Source organism: Apis cerana, linkage group LG10 (genome assembly GCF_029169275.1).
Source record: "Apis cerana isolate GH-2021 linkage group LG10, AcerK_1.0, whole genome shotgun sequence".
NCBI classification, from domain to species: domain Eukaryota; kingdom Metazoa; phylum Arthropoda; class Insecta; order Hymenoptera; family Apidae; genus Apis; species Apis cerana.
Genome location: NC_083861.1, coordinates 8,525,891 through 8,541,032, shown reverse-complemented (window position 1 = coordinate 8,541,032; position 15,142 = coordinate 8,525,891). Strand labels below are relative to the sequence as shown.

General features: G+C 37.9%; 1 protein-coding gene and 1 long non-coding RNA gene across 6 annotated transcripts in view; one reads left to right on the top strand and one right to left on the bottom strand.

The window, feature by feature from the left end:
* The first annotated feature begins 372 nt into the window (after nt 1-372).
* The window catches only part of LOC107993111 (ETS-like protein pointed), a 107,482-nt gene continuing 92,712 nt past the window's right edge, over nt 373-15,142 (top strand). Inside the window, exons 1-6 of one of the 5 annotated variants that reach the window (XM_062080106.1) lie at nt 495-2,334; nt 3,145-3,350; nt 3,794-3,903; nt 4,392-5,395; nt 5,879-5,988; nt 14,903-15,110. In XM_062080106.1, the coding sequence (XP_061936090.1) occupies nt 5,299-5,395; nt 5,879-5,988; nt 14,903-15,110 (415 nt within the window). In that variant the 5' untranslated portion in view covers nt 495-2,334; nt 3,145-3,350; nt 3,794-3,903; nt 4,392-5,298. Of the gene's footprint in view, nt 407-494; nt 2,335-3,144; nt 3,351-3,793; nt 3,904-4,391; nt 5,396-5,878; nt 6,079-14,902; nt 15,111-15,142 lie in introns of those variants that run through there. The other 4 variants (XM_017049335.3, XM_017049336.3, XM_062080108.1 and 1 more) reach the window with 4 other exon arrangements.
* Nucleotides 10,671-12,183, bottom strand: LOC133666763 (uncharacterized). The gene is made up of 2 exons (XR_009831352.1): nt 11,434-12,183; nt 10,671-10,939 (listed from the first exon to the last, which is right to left on the bottom strand). It is a non-coding gene; the product is annotated as an uncharacterized LOC133666763 (long non-coding RNA).

The following is a 15,142-nucleotide window of genomic DNA, read 5'->3' as shown; positions in this document are numbered from 1 at the left end:
TATTAATATATATATAATAGTTAAGAATTTGAATATTTGTAAACCATCTATTTATTCATATATCCCGGACTGTAGCATTGTTCCAACGGAAAAAGCAGAGCATAACAACGAATCACAGAAGAGGATGCATACGCCCACCACCGATTGGTCAGAGACACTAAATCGCGGGAGGGGAGGTGGAGCCCGCTCTTAGTTTCATTCATGAACGTCTGAGTCGTAGCCATAATACATTTGTAATCTGTATTGTGTACGGGTATACCGCGTTAGTGCTGCCGATGTGCGTGCGCCTCATAGTCGTACACGTGATTCTTGTTTTGTGTTCAGTTCTCTTTGGGTGTTTTTCGTGTATAATATTTAAAAAATTGATACAGTTACGTTCTTCATTGGATTTTACATTGGAAAAAAGGTAAGTAAATACGTTAAAACAAGTTTCTGCGCGCTTTCTGCATGATATGAGCGCGCGAACGCGATTCTTCGAAACTTTCGAACGGATTAGCTTAGACTTGAATCTTGTCAATAAAAAATGATGTTGCAAAACAATTTGAAGAAATTTTAATCTATTATGAAAAGATAAAATATAGCGAATATATAAAGAAAAATATAAAATATATCGTGAAAAAAGTATACGCCTACGTTCAGATAGACCTATATTTGTTTTGACGGAATGTTTTCTTGGTTATTTTACATCCCACAGATAATCAGAAAACGAATATTTTAATCTACGATATGTCGTACAAGGATACGACAAATCAAAATTAAATTTTACTTGTTTATTTACATTGGGTTTAGTTGAATTCGAGACAAGTGAATCATAGTTTTGTCCAAGAATTTGTTGATTCTCTCTCTTTTTTCACGTTTTTCTTTATATTTGATGTGACCTCTGAGTAATACAATAGAAATTTATATCATAATTCTTCAATTATGTATGTACATAGAATATTATTTTGCGCATATCATATAATTTAGAAGATTCAATTTCTTACTCTATCATTTATTATTCATATTTTTATTTCGTTTGAATATATTTATTCGAAGAAAGATTGGTTATATGATAGAAGTGATATTGTCTTAAATATAATTGATGTTTCAAACGTTTTTTTGCAATGAAATTTGATATTTATAAAAACATTTTGAAGATTATTTCTCTCGCATTGATTCATATCAAATCATAAATATCTTATACTTGATAATCATATCATATCTTGCGTCACGTTCAATTTTATTTTTATCATTTCGACCAATAGTAAGTACTTTCCATTTATAGAATTTTTTTTAATTATCTTTTTCTTCAAATAAATATTCAATCAAATCAAATTTTATGTATAATTAAAAATTGATAAATAAATTTATTTTGAAAACGCAGAAATATATATCTAAGAATTATATATATTGTTACAAAATTTATAACTATGTTAGAATATTAAATATATTTTATTAATTTATATTTGGATAATTATAATTTTTTACACTATTATATATAAAATCATATATCTTATCATATATAAAACAATATAAATTATACATATACGTATGTATATTTTATATACACATATATAAAACTTAATTAGTTTCATGTCTTGAAATTAGTCACTTATAAAACTGTCTAATCAATCATCATTGCCAACTTATCGAATTAAATAAATTTATATTAACTTATATTTAATTGTAAAAATATTAAATTCAATTTGATAATTTTGTTATTTTCAAATTCATTAAATATTTATCATAATATTTTAAACTCTGACAAACCATTTCTGTCGAGTCTGAATTAATTTTTCATACGATGGCTGTGTAATATATTTTGCTGGTAATGCGTGTAGGTAATATTTCTGTCGAACAGTATTTGGTATACATACAAAAGCGAAAGAAAAGAGCGGGAGAGAAGAGACAGAAAGATAGAAAGAGTGAAAAAGAGAGAAATAATGTGTGGCACAGTGTAAGTTAAACGCATACGAGGGGATGGCTAGCCTGGCAATTTAAAAAAGGAACGCGATGCCCTCGGTGTTGGTGGGTCGAATGGTTTTTGTACACTTTCTCGGATCTCGGGGAGTACAGCATGGCAACGCCGCGACCTACCATGTTTCTTCCCTCGTTTGTCTCTCGACTGTTTCGTCTCTCTACCAAAGACGCGACAAATATCAAAGGCAAGAAGACACCACGATGACAAAGCTCTGCGAATGTTCTGACATTGCGTGAGGAATAGAAAGAAAGAAGGAGAGAAAGAGACGAAAAGAAAGAAAGCATGCGCGTGAAAAAGAGAGGCAAAGAAAACCGTTGATCGGTTTAGAGACAAGATGATTCCTGTTTCGCCAAATATGTTTTCTGCAAGAAAAGGTAGAAAAAAAAAGAATTTCCTCTTTGAAATAAATTTTTGTTAATTTTTGTTTTTTTAAATAATCGAATCTATAATCGTGAAGTATACTTTTAGTCAATTGCTTGATATTCACTACATTCTGAATTCGAGATACAATCACTCGATAGTTTCGTATTTTCGATCATCGAATGAAGCAGTTCTTTTTTCGTTCAAAGTCAAGATGATTCCTGTTTCGTCAAATATGTTTTCTGCAAGAAAAGGTAGAAGAATTTTCTCTTTGAAATAAATTTTTGTTACTTTTTTTAAATAATCGAATCTATAATCGTGAAGTATACTTCTAGTCAATTGCATGATATTTATTACATTCTGAATTCGAGATATGATCATTCGATAGTTTTGTACTTTCGATTATCGAATGAAGCAATTCTTTTTACATTCAAAGTCAAGATGATTCCTGTTTCGCCAAATATATTTTCTATAAGAAAAAGTAGAAAAAAGAATTTTCTCTTTGAAATAAATTTTTGTTCCTTTTTTTAAATAATATCGAGTCTATAATCGTGAAGTATACTTTTAGTCAATTGCATGATATTTATTATATTCTAAATTCGAGATACAATCATTCGATAGTTTCGTACTTTCGATTATCGAATGAAACAGTTCTTTTCACGTTCAAACTCGTAGTGCATCAGTGGTTTGTGACGTGAGTTAATTTTGTGAAACAATTTCTGAAATTGTGGATGAAAAAAGACATTAAAAAGTTTTAATTAGATTGAAAGTCAAGCGCATAATGAGATTTTTTTCCCCATATGGATCCATCGTGGATGCTGAAGCTGACATACGGGTCTATACATGCCGTGACCTGGAGGAACGTCTGCCCGCATCTGGAAACCCAACGGCAGCTCCTCGAAAGATATTATATTGCTCTCTCGCCAGAGTTGAAACAATAGACACTTCAGCTTCTCGAAGGACAGTTTATATACGGTGTCTTATAAAATCATAATAGTTTTTCAACCGGATTTTTTATTCTTAAATGCACGTAAGAATTTTATGCTCATTTTTTAAATCATTTTATCATCATCTAAATGATTATAAAGATCAATTTTATTTTTTAAAAATATATAACAAAATTGTAAATAGAAAGGTAATTTTTCTCAAATGAAAAATTGTTTCAAATTTGAAAATGTTGATAGAGATAATACTATCTTCTTTTCCTCTTTTCCGATCTTTCTTACTTTTATTTCGTAAACAAAAAAATGTAAAAATTTTTGAGAAAGTTATAATTTAATAACTTCGAATGTATTAGCATTTAAGAATTTTTTTCGTTCTTCTTTGTTTCAATTAATGGTTAGAAAATTCGAATATATTTCAAAGTGAAACTCATATAATGTTTAATATCATTTCGATCAGTTTGTGGAATGAAATAAATCACTGATGTTAGGACTTTACTTCTCAGTATCGAATGATCTTTTGAAAACGCAGGTAGACATATCCGAATGGAAACATCCCTATGTTTGCACGGAAGTCGGTTGGACACTTTAAAAGCCGAAACCGATCACGATCCTTTTCTAAGGTTCACTGATGATGGTCAGGTACATATAATAGGGAACAAGAAATGAAAAATATTCAGAATCTTCATAATTAGGGTATTCTAAGGTATTTATTAGGATTCTATTTTGTTTCAATCCTTCAATCTATTGAATAAATTGAATTGTGAATATAAAAAATTAATTTTAATATATTTTGGTATAAATATATTTTAGTAGAATTGTTTCTGATTATTTTTATTAGTTTATTGTTTTTTTTCTTCTTCACTTGATCTTAATAACATCATTATAAAAAAAAATCTTATCTCTTATTATAAGATTGAGAGATAATTAGAGATAATTGTAACGTAATTTACACATATATATTGTATATTACGTTATTCTTTGTTAACATTGCAATAATAAAAAATTGCAAACAATTGTTCATTCATCAATGTTGATTATTCTTTCAATTCTTGGTTTTTATTGTCATGCAATAAAATGATTTTCCATAATCGGCTTATCGGTGCTAATGATAGTTTTTTTATTTTCAGATGATTATTTCTAAATTAGTCAATCTCTCATAATATACCAGCAGTTTTTACGAGGATGCAACAAGCTTAATCTTCCATAACGATTCATTGAATTCTGTTTGAAATTTAATAATTCATTGGCTAATATGATTTTTCTTTCAAAAGTTAGTCTTTCAGATAAACGAGCCAACAAATTATATTTTATGTCGCTTCAGATCGATAGGCATCTATGAGATAAAAATTACTTGCTATCAATTGGATCATTGAATAAGAATTGTAAGTATTGTTGATATCATAGTCGAAAACAAAAGGAAGAGAGAATTTTGTTGATCGTTTTCGGAGAAATCCTTGAAATTATATCAGACGATATTATCATAAATATTATCATCATACAAAATTCGAATTCTCACGATAGAATCATTTTTAATTGGTATATTTTCTTTCTTGAGAAATCTTTCTATACCTTTGATGAAAAAAATGTAAAATTCTCCCTTATTAAAAAGTTATTGGCACCTTGCAGAGGGTTAAAAAAAGCCGAATTTTGAGGCACTTTATAACGTATAGTAGGAATATTTCGTACACAAAGAGCCGTGAGAGTCGATGGCGGTTCTCGAGCACTTTTCCACCTACCATCTGTCGTTTGGGCTTCCAGCCGGAGTAACTTGATCTTTGTAGAAACCAGGGTTCGAAAACCTCCTACGTATATACGTTAGTGTCTGTAGATTCTCGCATCCCCTTACGCGCGTGAAGATTTTTTAAAAAATTGCACTTCTCATTTATATTTTGCTAAATTAGTCTATCTTTGTTATTTTTTTCTTTTTATTTACATTCCATTTTCTATTCTTTTTTTATCAGAATTCTTTGGATAAACAGAGAAAATTATGGAAAATAATTGAGATAATTCTGTAAGGAAAAAAGCTGTAGAATTATGCGTGACATCCGTTTAGATACGAGCAACAGGCACGATATTTCTTGCATTTTAGAGCAACGGAGGCGAATGGAAAAAGGAAGAATTGGTTGGAAGAGTAAGTACGTCATGTACAGGCGAATTTACTGTACAGGTTGCAAATAAAAAGGAACGATGATTTAGCATCTCCAAGCCGCGTTCAAGAGGCGCGTGCGAGCGTTCGTTGCGCAGGGAACGTCTGTTTTTAAGGCGAGTTGCGATCGCTATTAAGCGTTCAAAACGCGACTTATGCTTTCCACGTGCAGTCACTGCCTAAATATCGAATTTACTCACGGTGATTCGAACAAAACGTCCTTTGCACGCCATCCTTTCTGTGCGAAGAAACGAACAAATTTATTAAGGGGCGAGCTTGTATGCTACATAAATTAATAAAAAAGAATAAATGATAGTTGCCAAATGAAGAAAAAATTTTAATAGATATAGATTAATATTTTTTTTCTCTTTTAGTAGATATTTATCTTTATTATATGTAAATTTATCAGCATATTTTTTACTGCAATGTTCTTTCTTTTTTTGCTGAAATAATATTTTTTTTTTGCAGGCAAAATGGATATGGAATCCCTGTACGACTACGGGGAGGAGGAACAGGATTTCTACGAGGAGAGTCCTGGTACCAGGAAAGGTTATCCGATCGATCACAGATCCATCAAGGTCAGTGATACTCTCTGATCGTTCATTCAAGCGAGGCAAAGACGGAAGGAAGAACTATCGTCGCTAAATTTAATCGCACACGATCCACAGGTGACAATTACACCGATCTAATTCTGAAATTTACGCGCAATTTCGAAATATAAGATGTTTAATCTCGACGAAAAATGTTTCTGTAGCCGCGTGATTGCACGGTGGCGTTATTTTCGGGCTTCTCTTTGATGTCGCCGCTCGCGCTGCCAGGCTTTTCTATTGTGTAATTGTCATCGACAATTCGACCTCGCGATCGTTTTCCTTTCGTTTTATTCCTAAGCTAAAATCGTGAATTTGCGTCAAAAGAAGAAAAAAAGTTCAAAAGAGATAATGGAACATAAGAATTCAAAATCTTCCCGTTATATTTAATTACATGTCTAACTGTAACCGTAGCTGGCCTCGTGAAAGAGAAGTAAATTGTTCAAATATAACTAACGAAAGCTATATGCTACCAATTGATATTGTGCAATGAATAGCTCGTTTCCAAACAATTATTCGGATAAAAATATAATACGTTCTTAACACGTTCATTTTATTCTAAAAAAAAAGAATAATAATAATTAAGTTGAATCATTTCGCGATATTTCACTTACGAAAAAAAAAAAAAAAGATTTTACTAAACGCATTACGGAACGGTAAGAAATTGTACAGTATCACGTATCGTTTTACAAATAATTAATTAACCCTGATGGCTCGTTAGGGACGTTAACGTGCATGAAACGCGATCGTTTTTATTGACCTTCCCTGAGGAAGAAGACAGGAGAGCGAAGAGGAGGCCGTTTGAAATAGGCCAATCCTGCTCTATTTTCGCGGTGATAGTTGACGTTGGCAACTGCGTTGGCAGAGGTTGCGATTGTACGAGTGCCAGTAACAATTCGTTCCGGAGCTGTTCTCCGCCTTCGTTTCATGAATGAACGTAGAGCCAGCGTTCGTTTCTCATCCCCTCTTGCCCTTCCATCCCTCCCTGACCTCACGTGATTACCGTCTAACGCTTCTAACGCGGTCTCCTTCCCTCTTCCATATACTCGCGCGCTCTTCTCTCTGTCCTGTTTCTTCTCTTCGTTTCACTCGGTTGCGTCCTGACCACTCGGTCTCTCTTTGTTCTCGCCTCTCCTTCGCCCTTTTCTTCCTTCCCTCGTACGCTCCTCTTTGTTCTTCCTCCTACTATACAGTTTCCTTCCCCCCTTCGTTTTATATTCCTTCGAGGTCTGTCGGAGCGAAATCTTGGATAGCGTGCTCTTACGTAAGGCGTGATGTTTAATTGATAGCTCCGAGTCGGAAAACTATGTAAATGATCGTTCATATAACAGGGTTACACAAGTTTGGAATTAAATGAACGCGTGAATTCACGTGTAAAAGAAAAAAAAGAAAGAAAAAGAACATTGTTAGAACAATGTTACGTTGTATTTCGAGTCTCGTTAAGCATTTTAATCAAGTAAGTCACCCTTCTCTCCCCTCTTTCTTCGAAACTCGGTTCACCAATGATCCAAGAAGGTGATATTTCTCACCGTTTCTTCGTTTCTTGTTTCACCTTGTTTAGCGTCCGCTGGCCTCCATCTGTTCGGATTAGGTCGACTTGGTCGCCAGCTTACGCACTTTTGCTCCGAGTTTGAGCAACCAACTTGCCTCTCCCTAATACGACCTAATACGGTGGATAATATACGGGACGTTTTTCGGGACGCTAGATCGATTTGGAAACACGAATCCTTTTTAAATACGGTACCACGATGATTATTCTAGCGACGATCAATCGTTGTAATGATGTATTAATAAAAAAAAATATATCCATCTTCGCAGCGTTATTCGTGGAAAGAGATCATCCCGTAGGAATCGTAAACGAGTTGTCTGAAAAGGAAGGAAGGAAGGAGCGTCGGTAGCAGCGGAAAGGAAGAGTAGTAATCCTTCGAAAGCGAAAGGGACGTGGAAGAGACGGAAAGTCGGTGAGTTAGTTAAGAGGAACGGGATGTAGGGACAGGCGGGAAGAAACGCGTGCACGGCAGCCGGTGCTCGGGGGCGGAGAAAGGAGAAATCTAAGTCGCCAGAAATAGCATCCCTTCTCGCATCATGTAGCCAGACCTTCTGCATGCGCCGTTCGTTCTAGTCGCATGCACCGTTGCCTCACCTACGTCACACGCTCTCTCGCGCCTCGTCGTCCTCTCTTCGTGTCTTTCTCTCTTTCTCTCTGTTGCCTCTTTGCTTCTTTTCATTAACTCTTTTTTCACAACGAAGGAGACGAACGCAGTTGTACAATTCGACGGGTGTCTCGTCTGGGTCATCACCCTGGAATCGATGTCAAAGGTTAAAATTCAATTTTTCGAACGATTCTTGGAAGTATCGCTTAATCTCGTTCGTTGACGTTCAAAATAGAGAATGATAGTTTTCTTAGGAGGACGACTGTAGGCTTCTTATTAAAGATTCTTATTTCGATGGAAGATTATTTTGGATATGCGCGAAGACGGAAAGGCACGTTCTTTATTTAGAGGGAGCGTTGAAAGTTTAATCGAAGACGCGTAGAACGTGTTGACTTTACGTGGTATCTTTCGAGGTATAATTCGAGCGGCGGTGGAGGAAGCAATCTAGATGAATTTGAGTTAGATCGATGATAAGAGCCTGTCTAGAACAATTAGCGATTCGAATCGTTCTCGTTCGCTCACCGTCGATTCAGAATTAAACGATTTGGGCGTGGTGCATCCGTTTCCTTTCCTACCTTTCCGTCGCATACTGATTATATCTGTTTTCCCCTGACAATAGCGGGGTCTTGATGGATCGATCGAAATAACCATTGGTTTTACTGAGAGAGAACTGTATCGAGAGGATTATTCTTTTCGCTTTGTAGATTGTAAATTTAAAAAAAAAAAAAAGAACGTGAATGAAATATACATATCTCGATCGATGATACCTTGTACAAGTTTGTACGCTTAACATTGACAATCCACAATCATTGACGTTTCCTCGTGAAACACGAACGAATTTATAAATTGCGTAATCTGCACCGTCAAATTTCACAAATACACAACGTGTTTTGTTCATCTTCGTTGCCATATGTCGATGAATATTTAATAAGAGGAAAGCAGGACAGCTGTTGTCAGTGCAGGAACTGGCCACTTGGCCGTTTCTCTGCCGGAAGTCCTCCGCGGAACTCGTCGAAAAACGATCCCCCGCTTGCGTTCGATGCAAAAGAGACGATCCTCCCACGATTTTTTCCTTCAAATTATTTTGCACCGCGAAATTAAAAAATTCATATAGAAAGAGATTGAAATTTCTTCATGGAAAATTTCCAATTTCTTCCCCTATTCGTAAATGTCATCGTTGTCATCGAAAATTAGTTTTTCCACTCGTTTTCTCTAATTTTTAATAAAATTTTATTTACACCGTATATTCAATGAGAGACAAACACGATGAAATATTTATCTCGATAGTTGAGATCTTCTTACGATCGATCCTAGGGAGAGAGAGAGGGAGAGAGAGAAAGAGAGAGGTTCACGAGGTTCTAAATATACGAGGGGTAACCTTTTGGCTTTTAACGAGGGATAATAAAATCTATGCCCGGTATTTACGTCGCGAGGTCGATCTAGCGGAAAAGTTTTTAATCACGCGTGCCTTCTGTCATTCATTGCTGATAAATAGGAGCATCGTATAAATAGCCAACGGGGCGATGAATGGCGGACGTTACGTATCTATCGACGTTTTTCTCGGTTCATTGATGATACTTTGCGTTTCACCGAGACCCTGTACCCTTGTAATCCCTTGTTCGATCGATTCGTTTCCCAGATTATCACTGAGAAAAAAAGAACGCAAAGGCGTACAATTAAATTTAATAACAGATCCTCTTTTATTTTTTAAATCGATCACGCCTCGATACGCGGTATTTTTAATGTTAAATGTCGAATTTTACAATGTCGTTTTCACCGATTATTGACGCGATATCGCGAAATAATACGTTACTATGTTGGAGAGTTAACAAATAGAATGTTTGATCATAGCTTATTGAGCTATTTGAATCGAAAAATCGTGGTGTTCAACGCTTCCTCGCGAGACCTTATCTTATCGTAGCCCACGCGCGTGCAATCAGGCGACATTCGGTCTCAGAAAACATTGATATTACGTTCATTGACGGCTTGTCTGCCCAGTGAAATGCATTTCGATTTCGTAACTGTGTCTAACTAATTCTATCTTCGTGATTCGAATATCGATCCATCCATCGAAACTTTGTCTCGATCACGAGAGGTGTTTCTATAGATACCTTATAGAAAATTAACCGATTCTCCCGTACCCTCCCGTACTTTCGAATTATTACTTGGCTGTCTATTACATTTATCCGTTTATCGGGTTATTCTTTCTTCAATTTATAATCGCATTGTCAATTATTCGAATGACGGTGTTAAACATGAACGGTCGAACGTCTCGCTCGTTCATTTTCCATTTGACACGTGTTTCCACTTGTCGATATCGGTTGTTAAAAACCCGGCGAATGTTTCACGAATAAAGCCCCGCCACGAATTTAATGCGGCGCACAATTCTCAACAAGTTCAAAATACTAGTTTCGTTTCGTGTAATCGAATGAAGGAGGGATGGAGTTTTATTGGGACGAGCGCTCAATATTTTAGGATAAGTTTTAACGTGGTTTCGGGCACGATTCGATCGTGAAAAAATATTCTCGAGCATTTTTATTTCTGTACAGTTGTTGCACGGCTCGAATAGATTTACATGTCTGAAAGGACATTACCAAGGAAGCGGTTGATTTCGTCTATTTTTGCCTTTGTCGATGCGACGAATTCTTCCGAATTTCTTCTTTTTCCTTTAATCTTCTGAATCATCTTGTTAACTTATTCATTGATCATTTCGCTCCGATGATGGAATCGTAACGAAAAATTAAATAACTTCGAAACACTGTATATTATTTATGTTCCGTACTTGGAGGCTACTTAAAACGATAAAACAATCGTAAAATATTCAATGATGAAACCTCTATCTCGAGACGATGTTTCGAAATAATGTTTTTCCGTGCGAAGAAGGGAAGAGGAGAAGAAAAGAAGGGATCGAATTGAAAATTCGTGAAATGAATTGCGACATTCGTTCTATTAATGTAATATATATCCAATTTCCAAGTTAATGGCAAAGTTTCAAGTAACTTCGACATCCAAACGTAAATTTCCAAACGTTTTACGCGAACAATGTCAAAATTCGGAAAAGAAAAAAAACGTAGAAGTAAATTAGGAGAGAAGGGGGGGTAAAAAAAAATAGCTATCGTTTCTTCCTTTCAAGGGCGTTTTCAACGATCTTCTCTCTCTTTCTTGGCTTTCGCTGTTCGTTCTGTCAGCCGGCCAGGACGGTCTCTTTCTTTCTCTCGACCGGTCTCTCGCTTCTCTTTCGACTCCTCTCTGTCCCCCTTCCACTATGGCCTATGTTACTCACTCATTCAGAGAACGGTTCGAGTTCGTTCAGAAGAAGCATAATGCCGAGTTCTTATACGAACCAGGTCACCGCCGTGGCGGCCAAAGGTACAGAGACTTGGTGCACCAAGATGGAAGGTTATAACGTGCCCGTTCCTCGCAAATTTCTTTTCCCGCATCGATCGCATCGGTCCATATCGACTCGAACTTGATTCGAAGAATCGTGCGAATCGCGTTGTAAAATGACGACGAACCACACGGAGTATATATACACACGTGTACATATACGTATATTCGTCCAATAAAACGATAAAATTATCAGTGAGAGTTTTAAGGAATTCGTGGAAGTAAAAATTGTATAGATCGAAACGATACATTATCGCGAATGAAGATGAGAGTACTTCGTCCCTACTTTTTCTTCGAAAGGAATAGATAGAGAAAAAGAGAGAGAAAGAGAGAGAGGTTTGAATATATTAACGGTGATTCGACTCGTTGCGTTAATTATAAAGGATAAAAGAGTGGGAGTTGTATTCCGCGTCGTTTTGGCTCGGGGATAAGAACGGCGACGGATTCCGAGAAATAATTGCGGATTGCATCATTCGTAATTCGTACGACGATTAATTTATCTAGGCGCGAGCGTGATGCACACTCATCGATTGCGAATAAGTGAATTGGCGTGGGCGAGACCCGGTGAACTTGGCGTGGAAAAATGGAGTGGAAACTCGGGTGATTTTATAATTGACCGTCCCACTTTAATTATGCAACGGGCGAAGATAAAATTGAATGGGAATAAAAAAAGACGCGAAATATCAATCCATCGAGTAGAGATATTATATTCCGTGGTACGATACTGAAATATCTTGTTGGATGGTTAGCCACACGATCGAGCTTGGCAGTTTGGTTCGGAAGCAAGTGGCCTGAACGTACGTACGGTCACGTAGATCTAACGTAGTGGAACGAATCGGCACGGCTTGGTATCGTTCGAATGCCGATGATGAAAGAGGAAGAGATAGGTAAACAGATAGATGGACTGGCGGAGAAAGACGGCAAGCAACGCGTGACAAGAATTACCAGTCGAAACCGCCTATCTGCATACACGTGTTGCATTCGTATACCGCCAATACGCAGGGGAAAATAATTATCGTGGAAGACAGTGGAGCCGTTGTTCGACTCGCTATTTAATCGGGCCCCCATTAACGCGAAATCTCCATTCTTTATTCGCGCTTTCTTCGCTCCTTCTCATCGAGGCCTCGCTCTATTAGACTCTCAACTCGCGGTCCCTATCGTAATTTACGTTATAAATTTTCCATCGAGTTCAACCGTCGTGGCGCTAGAGAGGCGGCCGGTATCTCCAGAAAATAGAATGTTTGAACCGATAGCGAGAGTCGGCGGTATAGGGAGAGCCAGAAGTAACCTGAATATTCAATGAACACGAACGTGTTATCAATATTATAGATAAACGCGAATATCGTATACGTATGTATATATATATATATATCACCGTGGAGCGTTTATCTTCTTGCAATTCGAAATACCGATTATTCTAGAAAGTGGGATTTCGTATGCAATCGTGTTCTTCAATCCCTAAATTCCGAATCGGCGCCAAGATACAACTTATCTATCCCTGTTTCTTTCCTCGACACGATAAGTTCGAAATTCATCGACCGTGATCCGTCCAACTTATGCGTGTGCATCTATGAGCGACGAGCCGAGTCTGGTGACGGAGGAAGGGTGGTTGGATGGACCGACTCGTCCATCGGGGACGGGAGGGGAAAGTGGAGAGAATTAGAGGGGAAAGACTCGTAGAGTGCAACGAGCAGGGCGAGACCCAGGGATCGAGTGCATCGTGAGAGAGGTGAAGGGAGAAAGGGGAGAGGAGAGCAGCGTAAAAGGAGTGAGCAGAAAGAAGAGAGAGAGAGAGAGAGAAAGGAGTGGAAGAGCGTAGGTACGGCGAGGCTAGAATGTTGCATCGAGTCGCAGCGCTGTCGTTGCATTGCGTACCGTTGCGTCACTCTCTTGTGCAGCGTTTCATTCAACTTGGAGTCCCTCGCGCCGAAGGTCAAGCGGTCGCAGCTATCGCTCTGCGCGCCGACTCTGTTGCATCTCTTTTCCTCTCCTCCCACTATCCTCGTAACAGTCGGTTTCTTAATTCGTCTATCGAGTTTGCTTTTTTCTTCTTTTGTCTCTTTTTTAGTTCATTCGTAAAATATCACCGATATATTCGAAACCGTAACGAAACTGTCCTACCCTCTATAAAATTCATCCTCGTCCATAAATACCGTCCGTCTTCCTTCCATCCGAGTTTGATTTCGTCTCGATCAAACCGTTGCGGTTTCTTTTTCTCTCTTCCTCTCCAACCTTTTCGATATCTTCGTCCCTTTCGTTCTTCGTCTTCCTCCATTCTCCGGCCATCCGTCTCGTGTCTCTCCTCTCTCCCTCCCTTCTCTCTCTCTCTCTCTCCACCTCATAGAGCGCTATTTCGTTTCTTTGCCCGTTTCTTATTCAGCGATTTTATTTCTTTCTCCCGCGTCGAGCTCTCCTTTATCCGCCCCCTCCACCTCTTGTCGCTCCCTGCCCATTCTCCTCCCTCCCGTTGCTCTTTTTCCGCTCTTCTCTCCCCATTCGGCACGTCAACTCCAGCAGGTTCACCGTCCATTCATGCCTCCACCGAGACGCCGTCTCTCCTCGCCACTCTTTCATCCTACCTTCCTACGATCCTGACCTTCTTTCTTCCTCTTCTTCTTCCATGATTCTTCCTCGTCGCCGATCCGCCACGATCCTTATCGCCCCCTTGCTCGAGTCCTCTTCTCTTCCACGTTCCATCTTTCACCAGTCTACGTTTTCTCTCGGTCCCTCGATATGCTACTATACTACGATCCCTCTCGAGCTCCGTTTCGATAACTGTACCAAGAATCGACCGACATATGTATGCTACAGTAGTATCGTAGTACTGAGATAAAATGTGAATGGATATATATATATATATATTCACACATATATGCGAGTAACGTGGATTTACCGATTACGAAACTTATAAATGGAAAATGATTGTTGGATTAGCTAGTAGTATATTGATACTATACGGTGAGTAATATCGCGGCACGACAAGTACGATCATGATGCGAACGTGACGTATTTGTAAGGTTCGTCGATCACGAAATTTATAATAGAAAACATCGGATAAGAATCCATCGTTCGTTGATCCATCACCGTAACAATAGTATTATAAAATTATTCCAAATAATTCCAAGAATAACTATCCGGCCGTATCGAATACCTGTTTATAACTTACGAAAATTTGAATTATTAAAAACGCAAAACTTGGAAAATGTTTTAAAAACAACTTTACGTCGTCCCCTTTCATTCGACCCTATTATCTTCTTTTCTCTTTTCAAATTTTCAAATCCGATACTAAGAAAAAGCCTAGGAAACGAAAAGATTCCGCGAATGGTCCAGATTAAAAGGAAAGTGTGCGCTTTCTTCTGTTTCAGCGGGATGCTAGAGGCGTGGGCAGTTATCTGGGAGGCGGCAGCATTAGCGACGGTGGCGGCATGTTGACGGGTATGGCGAAGTTGATGAAACAAGAGCTGGCCTCTGACGCCGAGGAAGAGGGCCTGGTGCCTGCCCTCTCCGGCAGGTTCACCTCGATGCGGAAAGTGCCCTCTCTCTCCGACCTATCCGATCCAGAGAGCTCCTTGGGTGAGTTTTTCTTTTCGATCGCTTTTCCGCGC